At 43.6% G+C, this 20,538-nt stretch overlaps 1 protein-coding gene across 1 annotated transcript in view; it reads left to right on the top strand.

Annotated features, from left to right (window-relative positions):
* Positions 1 to 6,309, top strand: part of JAG2 (jagged canonical Notch ligand 2) — a 68,552-nt gene extending 62,243 nt beyond the window's left edge. The window contains exons 24-26 of the mRNA XM_065685272.1: positions 420 to 551; positions 1,612 to 1,768; positions 4,000 to 6,309. Of these exons, the coding sequence (XP_065541344.1) occupies positions 420 to 551; positions 1,612 to 1,768; positions 4,000 to 4,472 (762 nt within the window). The 3' untranslated portion in view covers positions 4,473 to 6,309. The remainder of the gene's footprint in view (positions 1 to 419; positions 552 to 1,611; positions 1,769 to 3,999) is intronic.
* Positions 6,310 to 20,538: the final 14,229 nt, after the last annotated feature.

The raw sequence follows: 20,538 nt of genomic DNA on the forward strand, positions 1-20,538 counted from the left end.
CAAGATGCGTAGGAATATGTTCCATGTCAAAGCTTGGAAGATTAATGTTTCTAATATGACTTCTTGCCATCATAAACTTGCTAAGTTTATTGTTAAACTCTTCTGTTGCTGTTAATTGTGCTTTGTCTAAAAGGCAAGGCAAAATAAGGGTTTCTACTGAATATTTTATTTTCTTCTTTAAATCTCAAAGAACTACTTTCTCACTTTTCAAGATGGGCTCACACTATACTATGGTAGTCATGTAAGATCTGTTTCTCACCCTGCATTTCAAAACCCTTTTCTTCATTGTATTGCTCTTTCTTGCTGCCCTCTTCGCTGCCTTCATTAGGTCTCAGTAACTGCAAAAACTCTGAAGATGCTTATTTTTCTGTACTATTTTTTAGCTAAAATAGTCATACAATCTCCTTTGCTTCTAACAGGGTACTACAACTGAAAATATCTGTTCTGAAATCCGGTATTTACCAGCTACTAGGAGTGTTTCTAGGGACAGAACTCTGATAATATTATGTGATCTGTCTTACTCCACAGAGAATGCAGTGGAAGTTGCTATTGTAAGTATGAGACTTGCATTAATATACATAGGACTTTTTTTTTCTTATTAGTTTGAGCTGGGGAAGAGGTGGTTTAAGCTTGTTTCACTTCAGTGCAGTTACTGCAATCTGTGGCTTAGTTTGACTGCAATGCAATTTTATGATCTGGCGATTTCCTGTAATAGTAGATAGTTGAAACTGCAGGTTTCATTAATGACAGAAGGCTGCCACAACCTCCTGATAAATTACTCTGAATTCTAATTCAGCTAAAATTAGTGAACAGGGGTCTATCTTGAAATCTTGGGCTATTGACCTTCTCAGTAAGGAGCTACAGTTGCAGGTGGCTGGATTGAATCTTATGAAGTTTCTGCTGTGCATATGGAGTATGGCTGCTGGAGCTGTTCATGGCAGGGGGGTTGGAAGTAGATGATCTTAACTAGATGGCTCTTTCCAACCCAAACCATTCTGTGATTCTATGAAATACATAAGTAGGAAGTGGAAGGGAGGTGTAATTTGAGTAGACGAAAGTAGCTGTTGCCCTATTGAGGTAAAGACTTACTTTAGAAGCAGGTGAACCCAATCTCTTGGTGCTTGTGAATTGCTTAATTTCCAAGGGTGAGTTAATTTTTATAAAATGTTTTATCCAGGCAAAAGCTGGATTGTCTGTCTCTGAGTACTGTAAAGAACGTGCTGAGCCATGATGCAAAAAGGAAAGTGTGTAGTATAAATAGAGCAGACTGTTACTAGTCCAAGCTTCTATCTAGATAATCCATGTCTTGAAGTGCTCCATACTATGACTAAGTTTAGCTCAGCAGTGTAAGTAACATGGAAGTCAGCTGCCATTTATGAGGTATGCTAGATTATCAAGTAGGCATGTTGCCCACCACGTCTTGATGCTGCCTCTGCAGTTTGGGTAGAGCCAGCCATGCTGTTGCTACAGTAAACTTTCTGGGGGTACTATTTGTAACTACTGTAAATTCAGCCTAGTGAGCTCAATTAAGATGTGGCTGGATTTAAAATGTAGATTTCCACAGTTAGGCAATTGCAATAACTTCTTGTTTTTCCTCTTTTCTCCCTTTAGTCTTTTGTCCCGCATCGAGATGAAGAAGATAATAGTCTCATACAGAATGCTGCTAATACAATAGTAAATGCAATCACTAAGCGGCAAAACAGCACTGTTATGTTGGCAGTAACTGAAGTTAAAGTAGAGACCATAGTTGTTGGGAATTCATCATCAGGTAAGATTCCCAATGCATGCATCCTCTGTGTGTGTGTTAGCATCCTCTGTGTGCGTGAGCATTTTCTGTTCCCTTACTGTCAGTCTTATCTTTACACATTGGGGAAAATGATAGGTTGGGTTGTTTGTTTAATTAATTGCTATTACTAACTGAAGAGAAAGTGGCTTTAAAGTCAAGGCTCTGTGCCTATGCGCAAGCTTAAACTTAACCTCATCTCTTGCACAGTATTCCCACTTACCCTTGCCACTATTTTGGCTCTGACTTCCAACCCTATTCTCCAGTCTAAGCATATCTTTCACAAGATCAGAAGTTCTTTTCGTGGACTGTTCAAATCCTTTCCAATTCTCCTGCGTTAACCTTAACCCAGCCTTATCACTTGACACTGCTGTGCTGTAGGAGCTGAGACTGAAGTAATAAAAAAATGGTGAGGGCAAAGACACATAGTGTGATACCAACTCTCTTCTGAAGCACTTATGTATTATTTGCCTTTAAAAGGGTTAAAGATGTGTAATACCTTCCAATAGTTGGTCATGATAATGTAAAACTTTGTTCTCTTTCAGCATGTGCTTCTCACTAGTACACAGCTGGTTTAAAAAGTAATGGTCGTTTCACTTAATGAGAATATGGTGTGATTGGAGAGACCTTTATCTCTGAATACTGGCTCTCCAAGAGTGATGCCAAAATAAGCAGTTGAAGATTTTGTATGCTTGTGTTCCCCTGCCTGGGTGAGATGGGAGATGCTCTTGTGGAAGACCTCTGGTAGGCTCAAGTTCAACTAAGCCCCAGAGTGGAAATCTTACAATGGTGGGAGGCCCTCCCAACTCCTTCCTAGACCTCCCAAACATAATCTGCTGGAAGGTCTTCCAGCCATAGTCCAAACAATTAGTAAATTGCCAGGTTCTGTTTCCCTTCTAGGGAATGCCTTTCATCTGTGAAAGCTTTTGCAATAGTGGTAGTTCTTCAGCTCTCCTGAAGGAGTATACCAGCTTTCTTCTTTCCTTGAACAGAAATTGTGTAGACATGAAGATTCAAGCTGAATCTCTGTACCTCATCCACTTCCTTTTGATTCTGTGTTAAATGCTAGTCCAGAAGGGATTACTTTGCCTCCCACCTCAATAAGATTCAAAGACTCTCCCAGGAAAGTGGATAGACTTCAGCTTCTTGCAGCTAGGGGTAGAGAATGGTTTCCAGACTCATCATTTTAACGTAGATGCTCAGTATTGACCACTGGCCCCTAATCCTTTAATTGGAGTTGTTAGGAAATAAACTGTAACCTGGACTCTCATATTCCTTGGCTTGGTTTGTTTTCTTGTTAGCCCTTAATTGGGTGAGTTAGGTGGAAACCTATTATAAAATGTGTTGTAAAGCCCTGTGTCTGTGTTAAGAATCTCATTTCTGTGGGATGCGTGTCTAGATGGGGGTGATCATTTAGACACAGTTGATTTCCTCTAGCTTTAAGGAAAAAAATATTCTGAATCGGGAATCTTTATACGTACAGGAATGGTTTCCTAAAGAAATAATCTGGGTCTGTGTGGCTGGGAGAGCACTAGTGGGGGTTTGTGATTGGAATGTGGAGAAAAGCAATTGCCTCAGCTTACTTTGTTTATTCATTGAGCAGTGAAGACTCTCATCGCTAGTGAAGATATTATGGTGTCTTACTCTGAAGTAAAACCAGAATACCCTAAAGAGTGAATGACTGATTTGGTTACATAGCTCTAACCTGAATTTTTTTTGAGATAGCTGATACATACGTGTCTGTGGACTTGATGGCAAAGGACTGTGATATGCAGGACATATTTCTGATGCAAGTGCTAGTTCTTGTAGAGCAGTTTAGAAGCACAGTACTCTCTTTAGCCTGCCTCCTACAAGGATAGACTCATTTTTTTCTTAAGAGTGTTACTGAGTTTTTCTGGGCTGATTAGCATAGGTACTTGACAAAGAGATGCTCATACAACTAGTTTGTCTGTTGGAGGGGAAAAATCTCCAATGTAACATCATTAAGCAGAGAAAACTCTGCCTTGGTTTAAGTTGGAAAAGTGCATCTCTAGATGGAATAGTGTGTTCAAACAGTTACATTGTGCTGTAATGGCATTTTCCTTCCTCCTAAAAATCTTTCTAGTGCTAACCTGTAGTTATGTATGGATACTTCTTTTGCAGATGTCCAGTGCTATGTGTCTAGTTTTATTAACTCAAGTCTTTGTTTTTGTGTGTGTTTTTCATTTGCCTTCTAGATTATTTGGTTCCAATTCTTTGTGCGGTATTTAGCATTGTATGGCTGACTTGTATAATCATCTGCGTGTGGTGGACTAGGAAGAGAAGAAAAGAGAGAGAGAGAAGTCGTCCTCCCAGAGAAGAGGGTGCCAATAATCAGTGGGCGCCTTTAAATCCCATACGAAATCCTATAGACAGATCTTACAGTAACAAAGACATTCGTTATGAATGCAAAAACTTCATATCTCCTCAAAAAAGAACTTGTGATGCAGTAGAGGAGTATGTAGAGTATGAGGAAGAGGAGGATGAAGAGGAGGAAAGAGATGAGGAAATGGACAAATTCCTCTCTCACAAACTTGCAAAGCCTTTGCCCACAAAGGCATCTGACACATCAGAGAGCAGTCCAGTAAAGAAATCCCATCAAATAGGCAAAATGGACAACAGATCTGTAAAAAATGTGAATGCATCAAACTTTGAAGGCAGTAGAGACTAACCTGTATTTGGAATGTAGGCAGACTGTGCCTGCACTTACTGGGGAGGGGAAAAATTGACATCTCCACTTTGCATCAAGGACTAAAAATATCTGGAGTCAAATGTTCATAGTTTCTTTATTTTGCGTAAAAAAAAAAAATGAAAATAATAAATAAAATTTATTTTGTTTCTTTAGCCTTGTATAAATTATTCAATGACTGTCAGATGAAAAAAATGAGTAATCTTTGATAGTTGCTATTTTTGTAAAGTTTACTTATAATACACTCGCTGTGTGGCAGAGGAGAGGTTGTATTTTCAATATGTGTAAAGTTTATTACAAAAGACTGTACACTGTTTACAGAATGTATTTCTTTTTATTACTTGCTCTAATTTAATGGTGGCTTTAAAACCTCCTGGTTGAGGAAATTGTGTGAACTTTAAACTGCTTTCTTGACTTTAAATCTCTATTAATGGCAGCTCACTGCACTTGTTACGTTAGTAGCTTCTGTAAGATTTTTCCAAATTTGCCTTACACACTTTGTAATAGGAACAAAAATTATAGAGATCTTTCAACTGTGGATTCAAAGTGGCCTTTTTATTTCTGTTGAATTACTTTAGAATTGCAGTATTGAAGCATGTGACAAGTGCCTTGAGATTAAACTTTTTCTATAGCAACTGTCAAAGACTGCCATATCAATATAGTAAAATTGTGAGAACTCTAGGTTCCTTAACTGACACAGTTTATTTTCTAATAGTTAAAGTGCTTTTTTTGTAAATATGTACATATTAAATGAATCACTCTGTATATTTGATTTAATAACTTAAATATTTTGGTCTTTTTTTTTACGTGTCATTCCTTTTAATTTATGTTGCAGAAAAAGGAGGCTTTATGGCAGTTTATAAGACTTTTTTTGGTATTATGTCCAGATTAGAAAATGATGTTAATACAATCAATGTTAGGAATCTGTTGGTCATTTGTATTTAGGAGCATAACCACTTGTGTGTAAATAGATCCAGAAATGTTTGTTTATCCCCACGTTCAGTCCATCTCAAGAACACTAACAGGTGCATCTACTGTACAGTACCAACATAGTGAGGCATTGTTGTTTTTTCTTTTGTGAATATGTTAATTACATGTGGTATTACTTTTTTGCGTTTAAATACAGGCCTAATGAAGGGAACAATATTTTCCTCAATCTTGTTTCTGTTGTGCTTTATTCATCTTTTGCTCTAAAGAAAAGAGGCTGGCAAGCTCAGAGGATGGGAGTACCACATTAGAAATGGGTATTTGTCACGGAAGGCTTATGCGTTTGTGTTGTTGGGGCTTTATTTTTTTTAAGGCTTTTATTATTGCTATTAACTGGGCAAACTATAAGTTTATTTTACTTACTGAAGAAACATAACACTACATACACCTAGTTACCCTACCAGTGAGAGAAGCGGATGTTTGAGAGTCTAAACTCTGGCCCATGAACAATGTAAACATGAATGTTTTGAAATCAGTTATTTTATACAGGACCGCAGGATTTGCTTTGCAGGATCTTCTGTTTTAGTACATTTTTTGACATGTTCTTATAAAAACCTTTCAGAAAAGAAACTATTTATTAAAGCATTTTATAATGGTGTTTGTTGTAACTTTTTTACTTGTGCTAAATATGCAGAACTTATTTTGATAACCTGTTTAGGAGTTAGTTTAGAAAAGGGTACTATCCTTCTCATGTTCCCCAGTATAATCCTGAGTATTTAAACCAAAACCACTTCTTTTTTCTTCTTTTTTTTTCTGCTACTCTTGTAACTTTTTGTACTGTAATGCTGCTGTCTTCCATAATCTAATAAAATGATTCCCTCATTGTGTGTAAGATACTTCAGATCGTGTTTGCTTTCTAAGTGCTTGGAGTTCTGATGTGATGAGGCTAAATGAAGGAGGAGTGACAGTCTTGATTTAATACAGGGTACTTCCTGTAACCTGAGTTTATAGCCTGCACACAAGTGCCAGTATTTCCCCAGCCAGCTTAGCAGCGTTGTCCTCTGCCCACTGCTGCAGCACTGGCTGCACAGGAGGTGATATCATCCCACATGGGTCTAGAGACACGAACATCTCCAGTACCTAACCCAGGACTCTCCCTGCGCTGCCTCTTTTAAAAGCAGGAAGGCTGGTTTTAGCTGACAGGTACTGACTGTGTCTATGATGTGCCTTTTTTGAAAGCTGCTGAATAGAGGCTTGTGGGAGCACTATTGTTGTACTTCCTTGGGTGATAAGAGAGCTGTTCAGGCATGCAGGGACGTGAGGTATTCTTGACAAATTCAGTTGGGTTTTAAAGTAACACCTTTCTATTCTATTCTGCAGCCATTCCAACCTTTTGTCGTGTTCGTTTCAGTTTAGTATGTCTGTGCCTGTTTCTTATGGTGGCTTCAACAGCTTTCGGATAGAATATTCTCTGTAATAAAAGGTAAACCTCTTACATAGGATAATGTAGAATATGAAAGTGGAATTTTTCCTAATAGCTATCAACCTCCAAACCAGAATTCTAGACCCTAGCTGAGTTTTTATTCCAGTCATCATACAGTTACCTTGTTATTTTTCTTGGAGTATTGGCATGTCTTTATCTTGAAAATCAAATTTCTATTGTTACCTTTTGATTTTTCACTTTTCAAATGTGTCTCCTGTCCTTGACAAATGGCTGAGGGGGAGGGGGAATCTAAAGATGAGATAAAGAACCAACTTGTTATTTTTCATTGGTGACTTCCTAAAATCAACTCCATGGTGCCTTGGAAAGACTCAGTGACTGCTGTTAGCTCCTCAGAAATAGTGGGAGCAATGCTATACTGTTCAGGTGAGTGACAGGTTTGAAAAATGACTTTTTGTAAGGTTTGCTGTTTTCAGAGGCTGCAGTTATTTGTGTCTCACTGCTGCAGAGAGCAGCTTCTGATACTCAAAATGTACTTAAAATAGCTAAGAGAATGCTCCTTGTTGGAAGTTTTACATGAATGCAAATCAATGTAGTGGGTGTCACTGCTGTAGGCAAAGGGAGAAATAATAGGGGGTTTTATATACACTGAGAATGAGGCTGTTGCTGTTCTGTCATGCAGCAGTGAGCTGGCCCACTGCTCCTGAAGGTGCTAGTTTGGCTTCTTTTGCATTACTGAAATGCTATGTAAAGTAGTGGCATTACAACAGTGGTCATCACCCTCTGCCCCAAAGAAAGGGTCAGAGCATTCCCCTGCGGCTGATACTGTGTCCAGGACGTGATCCCCTGGGGATTCACAGAGCCAGCATGAGCAAGTGTTCGATGTGGTAGTGCTGTTTACCTGCCAAAACGAAGAATTATTTTATGCCACCTTCATATGATGACCAAGGGCAAGTTATGTAGACTGAGATAGATGAATAAAAGAGGAGGGTGAACAAAAAGTAAACCTCAACTTGCTCAATTTAACCTTGATCTGTTTTATGCAGACTTTGTTTCTGTGCTGCTCTTAAATTAATTGCATGTGCTCTCCACTTGCTCCCTATCACCTTATTCAGTAGTTTTGTTTCTGTTTTACTTATTCTTACAGGGAATGTTGACCTTGTATGTGTCAACTTCTTCCTGGTGCACATGTGCTAAGCAGTATGTTACTTCCAGAATAATATCTTTGAAATCTACGTTGTGAGAAGAATTAGTGAATGGGCTCTTTGAGATTTTTCTAAGTAAAGAGTGGTTACAGGTTAATTTGTTTTCTGTGATGTTCTTTTCAGGATCTGATGCTAACCTGAAACCCTTGGTGAGCTCGATTCTTTTGGCCATTTGCTATTGTCTGGCTTATTCTCCAGCAGACCATGTAATTGGTACTTTTGAGGCCAAGCAGTGCTTGGATGGAAGTTATTTTGCTGTATAAACAAACTTGCTGCTGCCCCATACTTCTTCAAGAAGAGCCTAAGAGTTGCAAGGCATTTTAATCACTGACTTGAAAACTGCAGGGACACTAGTTGCAATGCCAGTTGTGAGGTAGCTTTGGCAACAAAGGATTCGGGTACTGTGGAATTAAATTGTACAGGAATTTAGGTTTAATTTGGTCACACACTGTATCTCTGTCTCACTGTTCACAAGTGCTGGTGGGTGTCACGTTCCTTTGGATGCAACAGAGGAATGGTGAACATGAAAAAGTTTTAAGTAGCTTGTGAACCATCCTAGGCAGTTCTCATACCTTCTATTAGACGGTCTAGCTGTAACCTTTGAGGGCTGCTAGTGAGTGAGGAGGGTCGGAGGTTGGCTTTGCTTTTTCTCTGTTCTCAGCAGTAAAGTAGTTGTTTAGGTTACTCTTGGATGGAATCTTACTATTGCTTTAGGAAAAATACGTGAATCTCAGACTTGCTCTGTTCAGTGCTGCAAAGTGGTTCCTAATAGCCTCTTATCCTTATTTCATCACAGATGGTGACTTATAAAATAGTAAAGGAACAAAAGGTTGCCTTGGGAATAAAATATGACTAAATCCTTCCCACGTTCATCTCTTTTAAGCACCCATTCTCATGCACACAATATTTCAATACAGATGTGGAAATTTTTGCTTTTGCTCTGTGTGCAGGTGATTTCTTTCAGCATGATAGGGACTTGGACTAAGAGCAAAAGCCTCTCTCTTCAAACACGTGACTGCAAACATCTGCTTGTGATCAAATGTTTATAAATTAATGTCCTAAGTAATATTCTTAAATAGGATGTTTTTTGTTTGTTTCCCCTGCATGCATCGCTAAGTTTCATTGTTCATTGGGTCAACTTTTCCCCTTCAAAAACTACTAAAATCTGGGTGGTTTATATGAATCTGCTTTTTATACTGTATGTACTACTCCTGAATCACAAAAAAACAGAGATTGTACAGGGAAGTGTGTGTGTTCATAGCACTTACGTACACTGGTAAGTCAGTCTCACCAATTTGTTGGACAGAGACCCAATACTCCTGCCTCAGAGTTAACAATCCAGGTTATTTTCAGAGGATCTGCATGATTTGCACAAGGTATGCAATTTCCCAAAGACTTAAACACTGCAATCTTGATTCTTGTTGCCAGTAACAAGTCCTGTAGTTCATACCTATAACCTGTTCCTACAGCTGTGCAAATGGAGCACATATGCCTCAGAGTACCTTGAAATAACTTTATGAAAGGTGGATATAAATCAACTAGCTTGGGTGAAAAATGGCCAGGTCTTTAGAAACTCATAGGAGATAGTTTAGTTTCTTCCCCTGGCAGTAAAGCTGCTTCAACTTTTCCTAGATGGGCAAAAAAATCATGGAAACAAACAGGCTGTGTTTGGAAGGTGTTATACTTCTGTGTTGGATGGACCACTTTGTGGATTTGGAATTGGCTGGATGGTTGCACTCAGAGATGTGGTCAATGGCTCAATGTCCAAGTGGAGACCAGTGGCTAGTGGTGTGTTCCTCAGGGGTTGGTATTGGGACCAGCACTGTTTAACATCTTTGTTGGTGACATGGACAGTGGAATTGAGTGCACCCTCAGCAAGTTTCCTGATGATGCCAAGCTGTGTGGTGTGGCCAACACACTGGAAGGAAGGGATGCCATTCAGTGAAACCTCCACAGGCTCAAGAGCAGGACTCGTGTGAACCTCATGAAGCTCAACAAGGCCAGGGCAAGGTCCTGCACCTGGATTGGGCAGGGCCGGAGGAGAAGGACTTGAGGGTGTTGGTTGAGAAGAAGTTCAACATGACCTGGTAGTGCGTGAAAGTCAACTCTATGCTGGGCTGCATGAGAAGAACCATGGCCAACAGGTCCAGGGAGGTAGTTCTCCCTCTCTGCTCTTGTGAGACTCCATCCATATTACTCTTCATAACTACAGAGACATAAAGAATCTTCTTTATGGTGGTGGATAAGGCAGAGGAATCACTTTGCAGATGTGTGACAATCCTGTAAGGATGCAAGACTGATTAGGTAGTCACACTGTCTTCTGGTCTATGTGTTCTCAAGCTAGAACATTGCTTTCAAGTGTTCTGTCAAAAAAAAACAACCAAATGCAAACCCTTCAGCCCTGTTTGGTAGGGAGGGACTTGTTAACTTGTAGGTCTTTCTCAGCTGCTATCCTATCATTTCTCCCACCCATCTGAAGGAGGCTGGGGTTAGAGAGGGCTTCTCCCTGTGGCAGATTTGCTGTGTGATAGGCTGCATATGAAAGAAGGTTGAGCAGGGAGCTGTGGAGCAGGTTTGGAAACTGCTGCGGCAGCGGCATACATAAGGCCCTTTGAAGGCTTGGCCCGTAACTCTGGGCATAACCTCACCTGTTAATTAACAAAGCCCTGCCTGTGGGTGGGAGTTGATTCAGTCAACAACTATACCGGTGCAGATCAAAGGTCTATCTCTCTAGTATCCTGTGCCCTGCAGTGGCCAGTGGAAGACACAAACTACAAGAAAGCAGCAAATCATAGCATTAACTGTCCTCGTAGCCATCCAGCTTCTATAAATTAGTGATTTAGGGGCTTCCTGATGCTTCTCCAGGGCATCATATAATCTTTTTATGCTTTAGGTCTTCACAACATCCTGTGGCAGAGTTCCACAACTGCACCATGAATTGGGTGGAAAAGTGCTTCCTTCTGTTTGTTGTGAACCTATTCCTTTGCAAGGTGTTTTAAATACAGCAAGCAGTTATTCACTCTCTACCACCTCCACAACATTTAGGATTTATAGTGCAGACACCCCTCTCTAAGTCCTAGGGTTGAGTCCCAGTCTCTAATGTCTCCACTTGCAGAGATGCTGTTCCACATCTCTAGCTGGTCTTCCTGCTCTTCCAAATTATTCTCTGCCACTTTTGAGTCAGGATGATGAAACTGAACAGCATCTGATGCATGGGCAAACCACACAAACCATCACTGTTCTCCATTTGGTTCAAATCCTTTCCTGACAGTCCCTGGTGGGTTGATCACTTCTTGGCCCCTGCTGGTTTCAAGACTGGTGGGGAAATTAAGGCGGTTGTTTCATGCCTTGGCTTTGCATGTGCCTGGTTTTCATTAGAGAGAGGTTGCAAAGCAGTTTGGGGTGTTGGGGTCCTTGGAGAAGCTTACTGTGCCCATGAGTGTCTGTAAGGAGCAGCACCAGCAGGCGGGGAGGAGGTCCATGCTGGGCCTGAGCACCGCAATCCTACTCATTGTGGGGGTGGTGTACATGCAGGTATGCCAATGGCCAGAACTTGTGTAGAGAAGGCTACTGGAAGAGCTAACACTACAGCCTCCTTAGCAGGGAGGAGGCTAAAAGGAACGTGGACATCAGTGAGTGTGGAAGAGGACTGTGTTTCGGGGAACATCAGCAGGATCCAGAGATGAGGGTTAGGTAGTTATCACATTGGTTCCTCCCTCCTCAATTTCTCTGCTGCTGAAGAGCTGTGCAGCAGGTCACATCTGGCACAGTCTTTCTCAAAGTGGTGTATTCACAGTCCTGTGCTCTCCAAAGTGAGGTCACAATGGTCATGTTCATGCTGCACAACCAGCGCTCCTGGTTTGCTGTTGAAGAAGCAAAAGAGAAAAGGAAGAAGGGTCGGGTGGCTGGGGGCATGGCTGTTGTCCTGTGCCCAGCCCTGGGCAGACACATGGTTGCTCTAGCTAGGAGAGCAGCCTGGGTGGATTCTCCGCACTGTTATCTGGCAGAAAGCAGCAGCTCCTCATCATCACTGGGCTGCCTGTTATTAAAAGCTTGCCCACGTCTAAGAACTGCTGCAGACAGCTCATGTTTTTAGGAGCAGACAAAATAGCCTGGCAGGGCTTTTCCAGGTCCTGGTACCTGCCAGTGCTGGAAAAAGCAGTGACATCACTCAGACATGGCTAAAAATTACCTTTTTTATATTTAGGACCTGCAGTTTTATATAAAGTTCTAAGTGTTACATTAGTTTGAAATAGAATATGATAGCTGTTGTGAAGAAAGGGGTTATCCCTCCTTTTATCATGGAATCGTAGAATAGCTAGGGTCGGAAAGGACCTTAAGATCATCCAGTTCCAACCCCCCTGCCATGGGCAGGGACATCTCACACTGAACCATCCCACACAAGGCTCTGTCCAACCTGGCCTTGAACACTGCCAGGGATGGAGCACTCACAGCCTCCCTGGGCAACCCATTCCAGTGTCTCACCACCCTAACAGGAAAGAATTTCCTCCTTATATCCAATTTAAACTTCCCCTGTTTAAGTTTTAACCCATTACCCCTTGTCCTGTCACTACAGTCCCTGACAAAGAGTCCCTCCCCAGCATCCCTATAGGCCCCCTTCAGGTACTGGAAGGCTGCTATGAGGTCCCCATGCAGCCTTCTCTTCTCCAAGCGGAACAGCCCCAGCTTCCTCAGCCTGTCTTCATACGGGAGGTGCTCCAGTCCCCTGATCATCCTTGTGGCCCTCCTCTGGACTTGTTCCAGCAGTTCCATGTCCTTTTTATGTTGAGGACACCAGAACTGCACACAATACTCCAGGTGAGGTCTCTTAGATTCAGACCCAGGGCCTGACCTCTCTATGGATTAGAAATACAGGGACAGTTTGTATGTTTCTCCTCTTGCCACATGGCTTATCTAGTCCTTCCCTCTTTGGTAGTCCCTTCACTGATGTATGCTTACATGGCTGGGCTACACTTCAAAATCCTCCATGCGTTACTTAACAAGGTGGTTTAAAGAGGCCTGCTAAAGGGCTGTTTGGTGCTGAAACCCCTAGTCAGCCTGCATAGGAGATGTGCAAGCCAGCCCTTGATCCAGCCAAGCTGACAATCCTGACCTGGCCTGTGTTCCATGGGGCTGAAACTCCCCTGGCACTGAAGGTTCAGCTGCTGCAGTGTTTTCTAATCTCCACTTCTCCAAAGACGATGGAAATGGGAAGTACAGCAGCTTCTCAACAGGAGGTATAAAAGAAGGTATTGTTGGAGTTGAACACTTGGGCAAGTTAAAAGGTAAATGAGGATCAGCATGCTCTCCTCTCTATTTTTCTTATTCTTACCGTTTATTTTTTTTCAACAAAATGACAAAATTATAGCAAATTCTAAATTATAGCAAACAGTTTTTTGACTCCTTGAAGAGAGATGCTGAGAAGTGTGAGGTACTGCCTTGGCTCCCTGGACCCAGTGGGCTGCTGGGGGGTGCCTGGATGCTAAGCACAGCCTGGTGAGGGTCCCCACTTGGTGGCACTGGGACAGCCCTTGTGCACGGCCCCCAGGCCGTGGCGGGTCAGCAGGGAGGTGTTCTGACAGCCCGCTGACATCGCTTTCAGTACTGATAAACCAGTGAGGTTATCTTAAGTGCAGCAATATCCTCTAAAACAGTGAGGAGGAGAACCTACTTTGCACTGTGTCACCATGGATAAAAGCCTGTTAATGAGCAGCAGCGGTGGGAGCTGAGACCCCGCACCTTCTACGGGCATCAAGAGGCTGCAGCCTGGGTGTACAGGACCCGCAGCAAAATGCAGCAGAGGAACTACATGGCCGGCATTTTCCAGCCTGGGTGTTTGAATTTTGCTCTATATTTAGTGCCTTAAATGAGTGCTTTGATTTGCAGTGTTTCCAAGCACCTGCTGCTTCCATTGACTCTGGTGGTCTATATGGGTCCCAGCAATCCTCAGGGTTAAGCTGCTCTATCTACATGCCTAAATTTGGGTACTTAGGCTGGGAGCTGTGGGTGCTTGGGTTTATGTTTCTGCTGCTGTGGGGTTTGGTCCTAAACTGGGTTTTGTGGGCAAAGTGTTTTCAAAACGAGGGTGGCTTTGATTTGCCAGTTTCTGGTTCAGCTCATGTGAGTGACTGATCATTACTTGGAGCAGAGTCATTAAAACTTCTGGGGAAAGAAATTAATTAGGGTGAACTATTTTTCCTAGCAGCAGACACCTGATGTGTGTGCAGCTCGGGCACTACAGTGCATCTCTCTTGCAAGGGAAGTGTTTCTCATGGCCTGTCCCCTATAGACCCAGTGGAAATGCTGAGCTGCAATACTGATTGCAACCATCCCACTGTCAAAACCTCCGCTGACTGCAACAGCTCAGCAGGGCACTGCTGCCTGTGGAGCTGGCACCTGCCTTTAAAGGAGCCCTGGTCTAGAACCCGGTATAAACACTTTCATGCTCATTTCCAGAGCAGGTAATTAAGGTATCTTGGTAAGCACTAGCAACTATGTCCATGTTTCTGTCCCTCTGTGATATCCTGTTGTTGCTTTCCAGAGAAAAATACCAGCAGACATTCAAGGTTACTTCCTTGGCATGCTCTGTGTGTTTTCAGCCTGATTGTATCTACACTCCTTAGACATTTCCTGACGTGCTGTATCTCCCCTGCTCTTGCATCACAGGCTGAGCATTAACTTTGCATGCTTTGCTGCAGCAGAACTTTCTTTCCTGACTATGGCCCCAGTTATCTTTCAGAGGCTTGCTTCCAGCCACGTTCCCTCCTTTCAGCTACTCCCACTTTCCCGGGTTGCTCCTCAGATATGTCATCATCGTGCTCAATACACATTGGATGTTCAGGCAGGTCTTTACCCAGCGCAGGAGATGCAGAGCGAACATGGCACGCATCAGATGCCCACATGGGTGCTGGAAAAGGCCCTCCACTCTTTTCAAGAAAATGACATCTCTCAAAGGTGGTTTAAAAAAGTGACTCATCTGCTCCAAGGTTGCCTCCAGACCTTGCTCTGCTTCTCTGCAGTACCTGGGTGAGATGGAGCAGCCCTGGGATCCTCATGTGTGCCTGTTGCTGACCTGACACTGCTCCCTTTGCTCATTCATACCCCAAGAAGTGTGATTCCAGGTTCGCCATTCCTTGTTGCTCCAGGATGCTTCTGCTTCTGCCTTGAAATTCATTACAGAGATTTAGAGCCCGTTCCTGTCTCCATTCCCAGGCCCGGACTGAGGCAGTACAGTCCAAACCCCAGCACAAAGCCTGTATTGCATGTGATGCTACAGATGAAAGCTGTTGTTTGTTTACAAGCTTTCCTCAATTAGAACTTATTTGCTGTTCACACTGTATTTAAAAGCTCATGTTTAAATCAGTGCTGGTGATTTAGGAGTGCCTGTTTTGGTTCTTTTTCCTAGATAGATATGATAATTCCTCCACCTGTTAAAAACCTGTTGCTAATATTTGCTGACAAGTTTCTTTTTCTTTTCATCTTTCTTTTGCTTTTCTTTATCTTTATCTTTATTCAGCAAGGTAAAGTGCTGGGTCCTGCATTTGCGTTACAACAACCCCGTGCAGTGCTACAGGCTTGGGGAAGAGTGGCTGAAAGCTGCTTGGCAAAAAAGGACTTGGGGTTGCTGATTGACCCTGGGCTTAATATGAGCCAGCTTGTGCCCAGGCAGCCAAGAAAGCCAACAGCATCCTGGCCTGCATTGGAAATAGCATAGCCATCAGGGCCAGGGCAGTGATCATCCCCCTGTACTCAGCACAGGTGAGGCCATACCTCGAATGCTGTGTTCAGTTCTGGGGCCCTCACTACAAGAAAGACATCGAGGTGCTGGAGTGAGTCCAGACAAGGGTAACAAAGCTGGTGGAGGGTCTGGAGCACAAGTCTGATGAGGAATGGCTGAGGGAACTCGGGCTGTTTAGTCTGGAGAAGAGAAGGCTCAGGGGGGACCTTATCGCTCTCTACAACTGCCTGACAGGAGGTTGTAGTGAGGTGGAGGTCCATCTCTTGTCCCAGGTAACAAGCGACAGGACAAGAAGTAACGGCCTCAAGCTGTGCCAGGGAAGGTTTAGATTGGATATTAGGAAAAACTTCTTCACAGAGAGGGTTGCCAGGCATTGGAACAGGCTGCCCAGGACAGTGGTGGAATCACCATCCCTGGCACTGTTCAAAACTGTGTAGATGAGGCCCTCAGTGACATAGTTTAGTGGTGGTCTTGGCAGTCCTGGGGTAATGGTTGGACTTGATGACCTTAAAGGTCTTTTCCAACCTAGCTGGTTCTGTGATTCTATGATTCATGTTTTAGCCAAGGGCCAAGTGCTGACCCCTGTTTCCCACTCCCACACGTGGAAGTTAACAGAATCATTCTGTATTTTCTGCAATGTGCATGAAAAACTTTTTTGTTCCTTTCATAATTTTTGGAACTCGAATGACTTTGGGGATGCAGTCACGAAACATAATCTTGAGTAAGATAGAAAGAAGAAAGCCAAGTCCTTGTTGTATCTTCCATGCTATTTCCATCTCCAATGTATTTCCTCTCTCAAATTGCTTCTCTCCAGAGTCACACTCTGCTAGAGATAACTAGGTGGCTGTGAGTGAAGAAAGGAACGGTATTGTCTACAGCTTTGAACCATGAATAGCCCTTGGAAAAACAGCAGCAGGGAGAGATACAAGTTCACGTTGATAAAGCAGGTTGCCAAGTGACAGAAGACTTGATCCTGTTTCACTGAAGTTGGCGCTGAACTCCCACAGATGTCGTTTTTATCACTGCTCCCGGCCCATCTTGGGTACCATCCACCACCAGCCTGTATAGAGCATGGGCAGGGCATGGATGTAGGGGTTTCTGCAGGGATGGGGCTGGCTTAGCTGGTTGAGTATCCTGCTGCTGCAGGTGCTGGGGCCAGGTTAACATGCACCCACGAGAAGCAAGGTGGGTTACCTGAGGTTCAGCAGCCTGAGGGGGCTAGATGAGTAACTGAACTGCAGCAGCCTGATGGATTTTGGAGGCAGGGGGAAGTGGGACGGGACATGGCAACAATTTGCTGGGAGGCGTGTGGGGAAATGTTGTTGCAGCGATGAAGAGCGGGAGATGGAGTAACAATGGCTCCGGTTTACGTTGTGCTGGGCTGGCGCTGTGATCTGCTGCCAAGATCAACCCGGGAGAGAGGAACTTGAAAATAACACGAATAGTGTGGCAGGAGAGATACCCTACAGCATATCCTGCTCCCTTGGACACTGCCTTTGAGTCAGGAGTGAAATATTGGAGCTATTGTAGTGAAGTAAGACTTAAAAATAGAAGAAAAAAATGCTGCTTTTTTTTTTTTTTGCCTTTTTTTTTTCTCCAAGGGGACACTAATTGTTTTAAGCTGTGCTACTTCTAGTTTGATTCAAGAAGGAAAACACTTCAAGGCATTGAAAGGGCTAGAAAACATGTCACTCATCAGCTGCAGTGTGAGGGCTGCCCCTTATCTCCATTGCCATAGCGATTCTGCTACTCTGGTTACTCTCCCTGATGGGTTTCACACTGCTCCCCACATCACCACCCATGCTTGAGATCCTTTCATAAGAGGCCTGGTTAATACCATGAATCTTACAAAACACTAGTGCCCAAGCTCAGCTTTGGGACTGTGGTAGCCTTTCTGGTTACCCATGTGTGTGCCCTGTGGAGGAGGGCTGGTGCTCTGGGTTTCTAGACCGGAAACTGCACATAAGCTGGAAATTGTCCTCTGTCTTGCAAGAGCAACACTCTGGAACCAAACTGGAGTTGGGGAGTTATGAAGCTTATATTTATTGTAGTGTTATAACCCATTTGTTTTTGCTGGTTTTTTGAGTTGGTTTGGGGATTTTTTGTTATTGCAGGGATCAGAGGGCTAGGGCTTGTGCAGTTGGCTAGTAAAGCTTAAGGGGCTCTGGGTGTTTAGAGAATTGCATTTACATGAAGCTGGATGAAGCAGACCATCACCAGATCTGCTCACAGCAATGTGGATGCTGTTTATCTGACATCTCCAGAAACAGCACATCCCTCTGTGTTAGGCTCCTGTCCAGGTGCTGCAGGATGCTGCTGATCTTGGACCTCTAAGGTGCCTTTCCATGTGCGTAAAAGCCTCCCTCCCTGTCTCTGAGCTTCCCTGGGAGCAGAGAAGCTGGTCTGGGGTGCCAGAACCACCAGTACCCTAGGACAGCTGTGGATGGCCTCCAGCTGCCCTCCTGGGGAGTGCCCCCTATCCCGGACCTGCTGCCACCCATGGATAAGTGAGAGCTGCCATGCAGGGACAGGGCTGCTCCCGTACAAGGAGAGTGCCGCACTGGTTTGTATGAATACATCACATGACATTTATGTCTGAATTCATCAAATTCAGCCCTTTCCCACAAGTACACCGTGAGAACCAGCAGCGTCGTAGCTTTTATGGTCATGAGGAATTGCTAAATCTCTATTTACGCAGATCACTGAGCTCAGTCGCTCAAGCTCAGTAGCCTGTTTTACTAAAGCCACATTGCTCTGAAGACACTGGGAGATGGAGTTACTCATTTCTCTTTCACTGGTCACCATCGTTGTTTAGTCATGTGCTTTGCTTCTGGTTCAAATATGCTTGTCCTTAACTCAAACCACATACGCCTTTGGTAATGTTAAAGATCCCAGTAGCACTGAATATTTTCATCCCTTCAAAGCGTATATATCAAACTGTCTCCCAGTCCTCTTTGCTAAATTTAAAGAGACATTCAGCTTCTTAAGAGACTGCCTGTGAGGTCTGCCCACCTCCCCTGTCCTCCTGTCCTCATATTGCTGCTGTGCCTCCTATGCCCATGATGCATATGTTCCATATATCCATGGCATTCAGCATCAGAAGCCTGGTCTCCCACAAACAATTTCCAAAACTGAGGATGTTTTCCCCAGGCTCTAGAAAGGATCGGTGACCAAACCAGGTGCTTTGGCATGAGTTTAACTGAAGACATCCCTATGGCGGAGATCCTCTCAGCAGCAGACCCAGAGAGAGCACATCCATGACAGGTGGCCACAACTGATGGTTTCCGTGGGAGGGCGGAGGACATGGCTGCACCTTGCCCAAGCTCACAGCTCCTCCAGTATCTCAGAGGAGCCACCATGCAAAGGCTCGTTTCTGCACACATTGAATCAGCAAAAGGAAGTGAATAAAGAACAAACGACGGATTTTAAAAGACGGAAAACAGCCCGTTATTGATGTGAAGCCTGACAAAATACCCAAGTAGTGTTCAGAGATGGCATGACTTGATAAAGGTACACAACATAGGGGTAGAGAAACAGCTCAGGGCCTGGTATCACACTGGACATGAGGGCTGGCATCCCAGATGGGATCCCTGACCAGCCAGGGCAGGTCTGATGACAGTGCTGTGGGGAGCACTCAGTGGTGTTTTGAGTGCATCACATGCTAGCGGAAGGTATTGGCTTAAACGCTGAAAGAGGAGCAGACTCAAGTCATGGGGGCTTTCAAAACCCCTTAAAGAGAAGGAGCAAAACAAAACCAGCACCCAAACACTGGAAGAAAAATGAGTCATTGTCTTAAAATCTGAGCTACTCTTGCCAGGTTATGGCTCTGCTTTTAGGCCCCAAAGCTCTGAGAGAAGGCTGGGGAAAGGACGTTCAGGAGGTAGCACCTTGACTGCCAGAGATGCTCATTGGAGAAAGAGTTTTCCTTTCCACAATGTGTTTTTTAGCTCAGCACCCAAAGGAAGCCTCCCATGCACCCTTCTTCTGTGTTTGACCTGTGGTGTGAAGAGCGAGTGGTTATCTTCTTCCTTCTCTCCATCCCAAGGCAAAGCCCAAGGGCTGCACTCACCTCACTGTGTCTTTGGCTTTACCCCAGATGAAGAAGAGTCAGGAGCATCTGTGGTTTGCACCAGGGACAGGGAGGAAACCCCAGTTGCTCACTGGCCAGCTAATACCTGGTTAGAACAGAAAAATTAGAGGTAGAAGGGCTCCTGGAACCTCTGTCTGGGTCCAGGCCTTGGCGATACATGGTGTCACCTCCAGTTTTGGAAGTGAGAAACCAGGCAAAGATCACATTCTATCTGTACCATGGGCCACACTTCAGGAATTTTCTTTCTGTTGCTTTCCAGCTGCAGCTCCTCCCTGAGCTGGGTTTAGTTCATCATAGAACAGAAACAGAGTCTACACACCCCATTAAGATTCACTTCATATTATCCTGTTGGAATTTGCTCACTTCATGGAACAGTGACATGTTAACATCCTGGAGCAATGACACGATGTAGTCCTGGAGCTAGGTGTAACCAAATCCTCCCTTGAGCCACAGTAATACTTATTTTATCAGTGGACCATCACAATTGTGGCTTGTCAGTTTTGGCACAGCGTGACTTCGTATGAACATGCAGGCCTGCCTAAGAAACTAAACTAATTGCATCATCATTGTTGTTCTTGTTGGCTTGTTTTGGGTTTTTTGTCGGTTTGCTTGTTTGTTTGTTTGTTTTTATGTCTTTTAATTTTTCC

The sequence above is a fragment of the Lathamus discolor genome, chromosome 6 (genome assembly GCF_037157495.1).
Source record: "Lathamus discolor isolate bLatDis1 chromosome 6, bLatDis1.hap1, whole genome shotgun sequence".
Classification (NCBI taxonomy): Eukaryota; Metazoa; Chordata; class Aves; order Psittaciformes; family Psittacidae; genus Lathamus; species Lathamus discolor.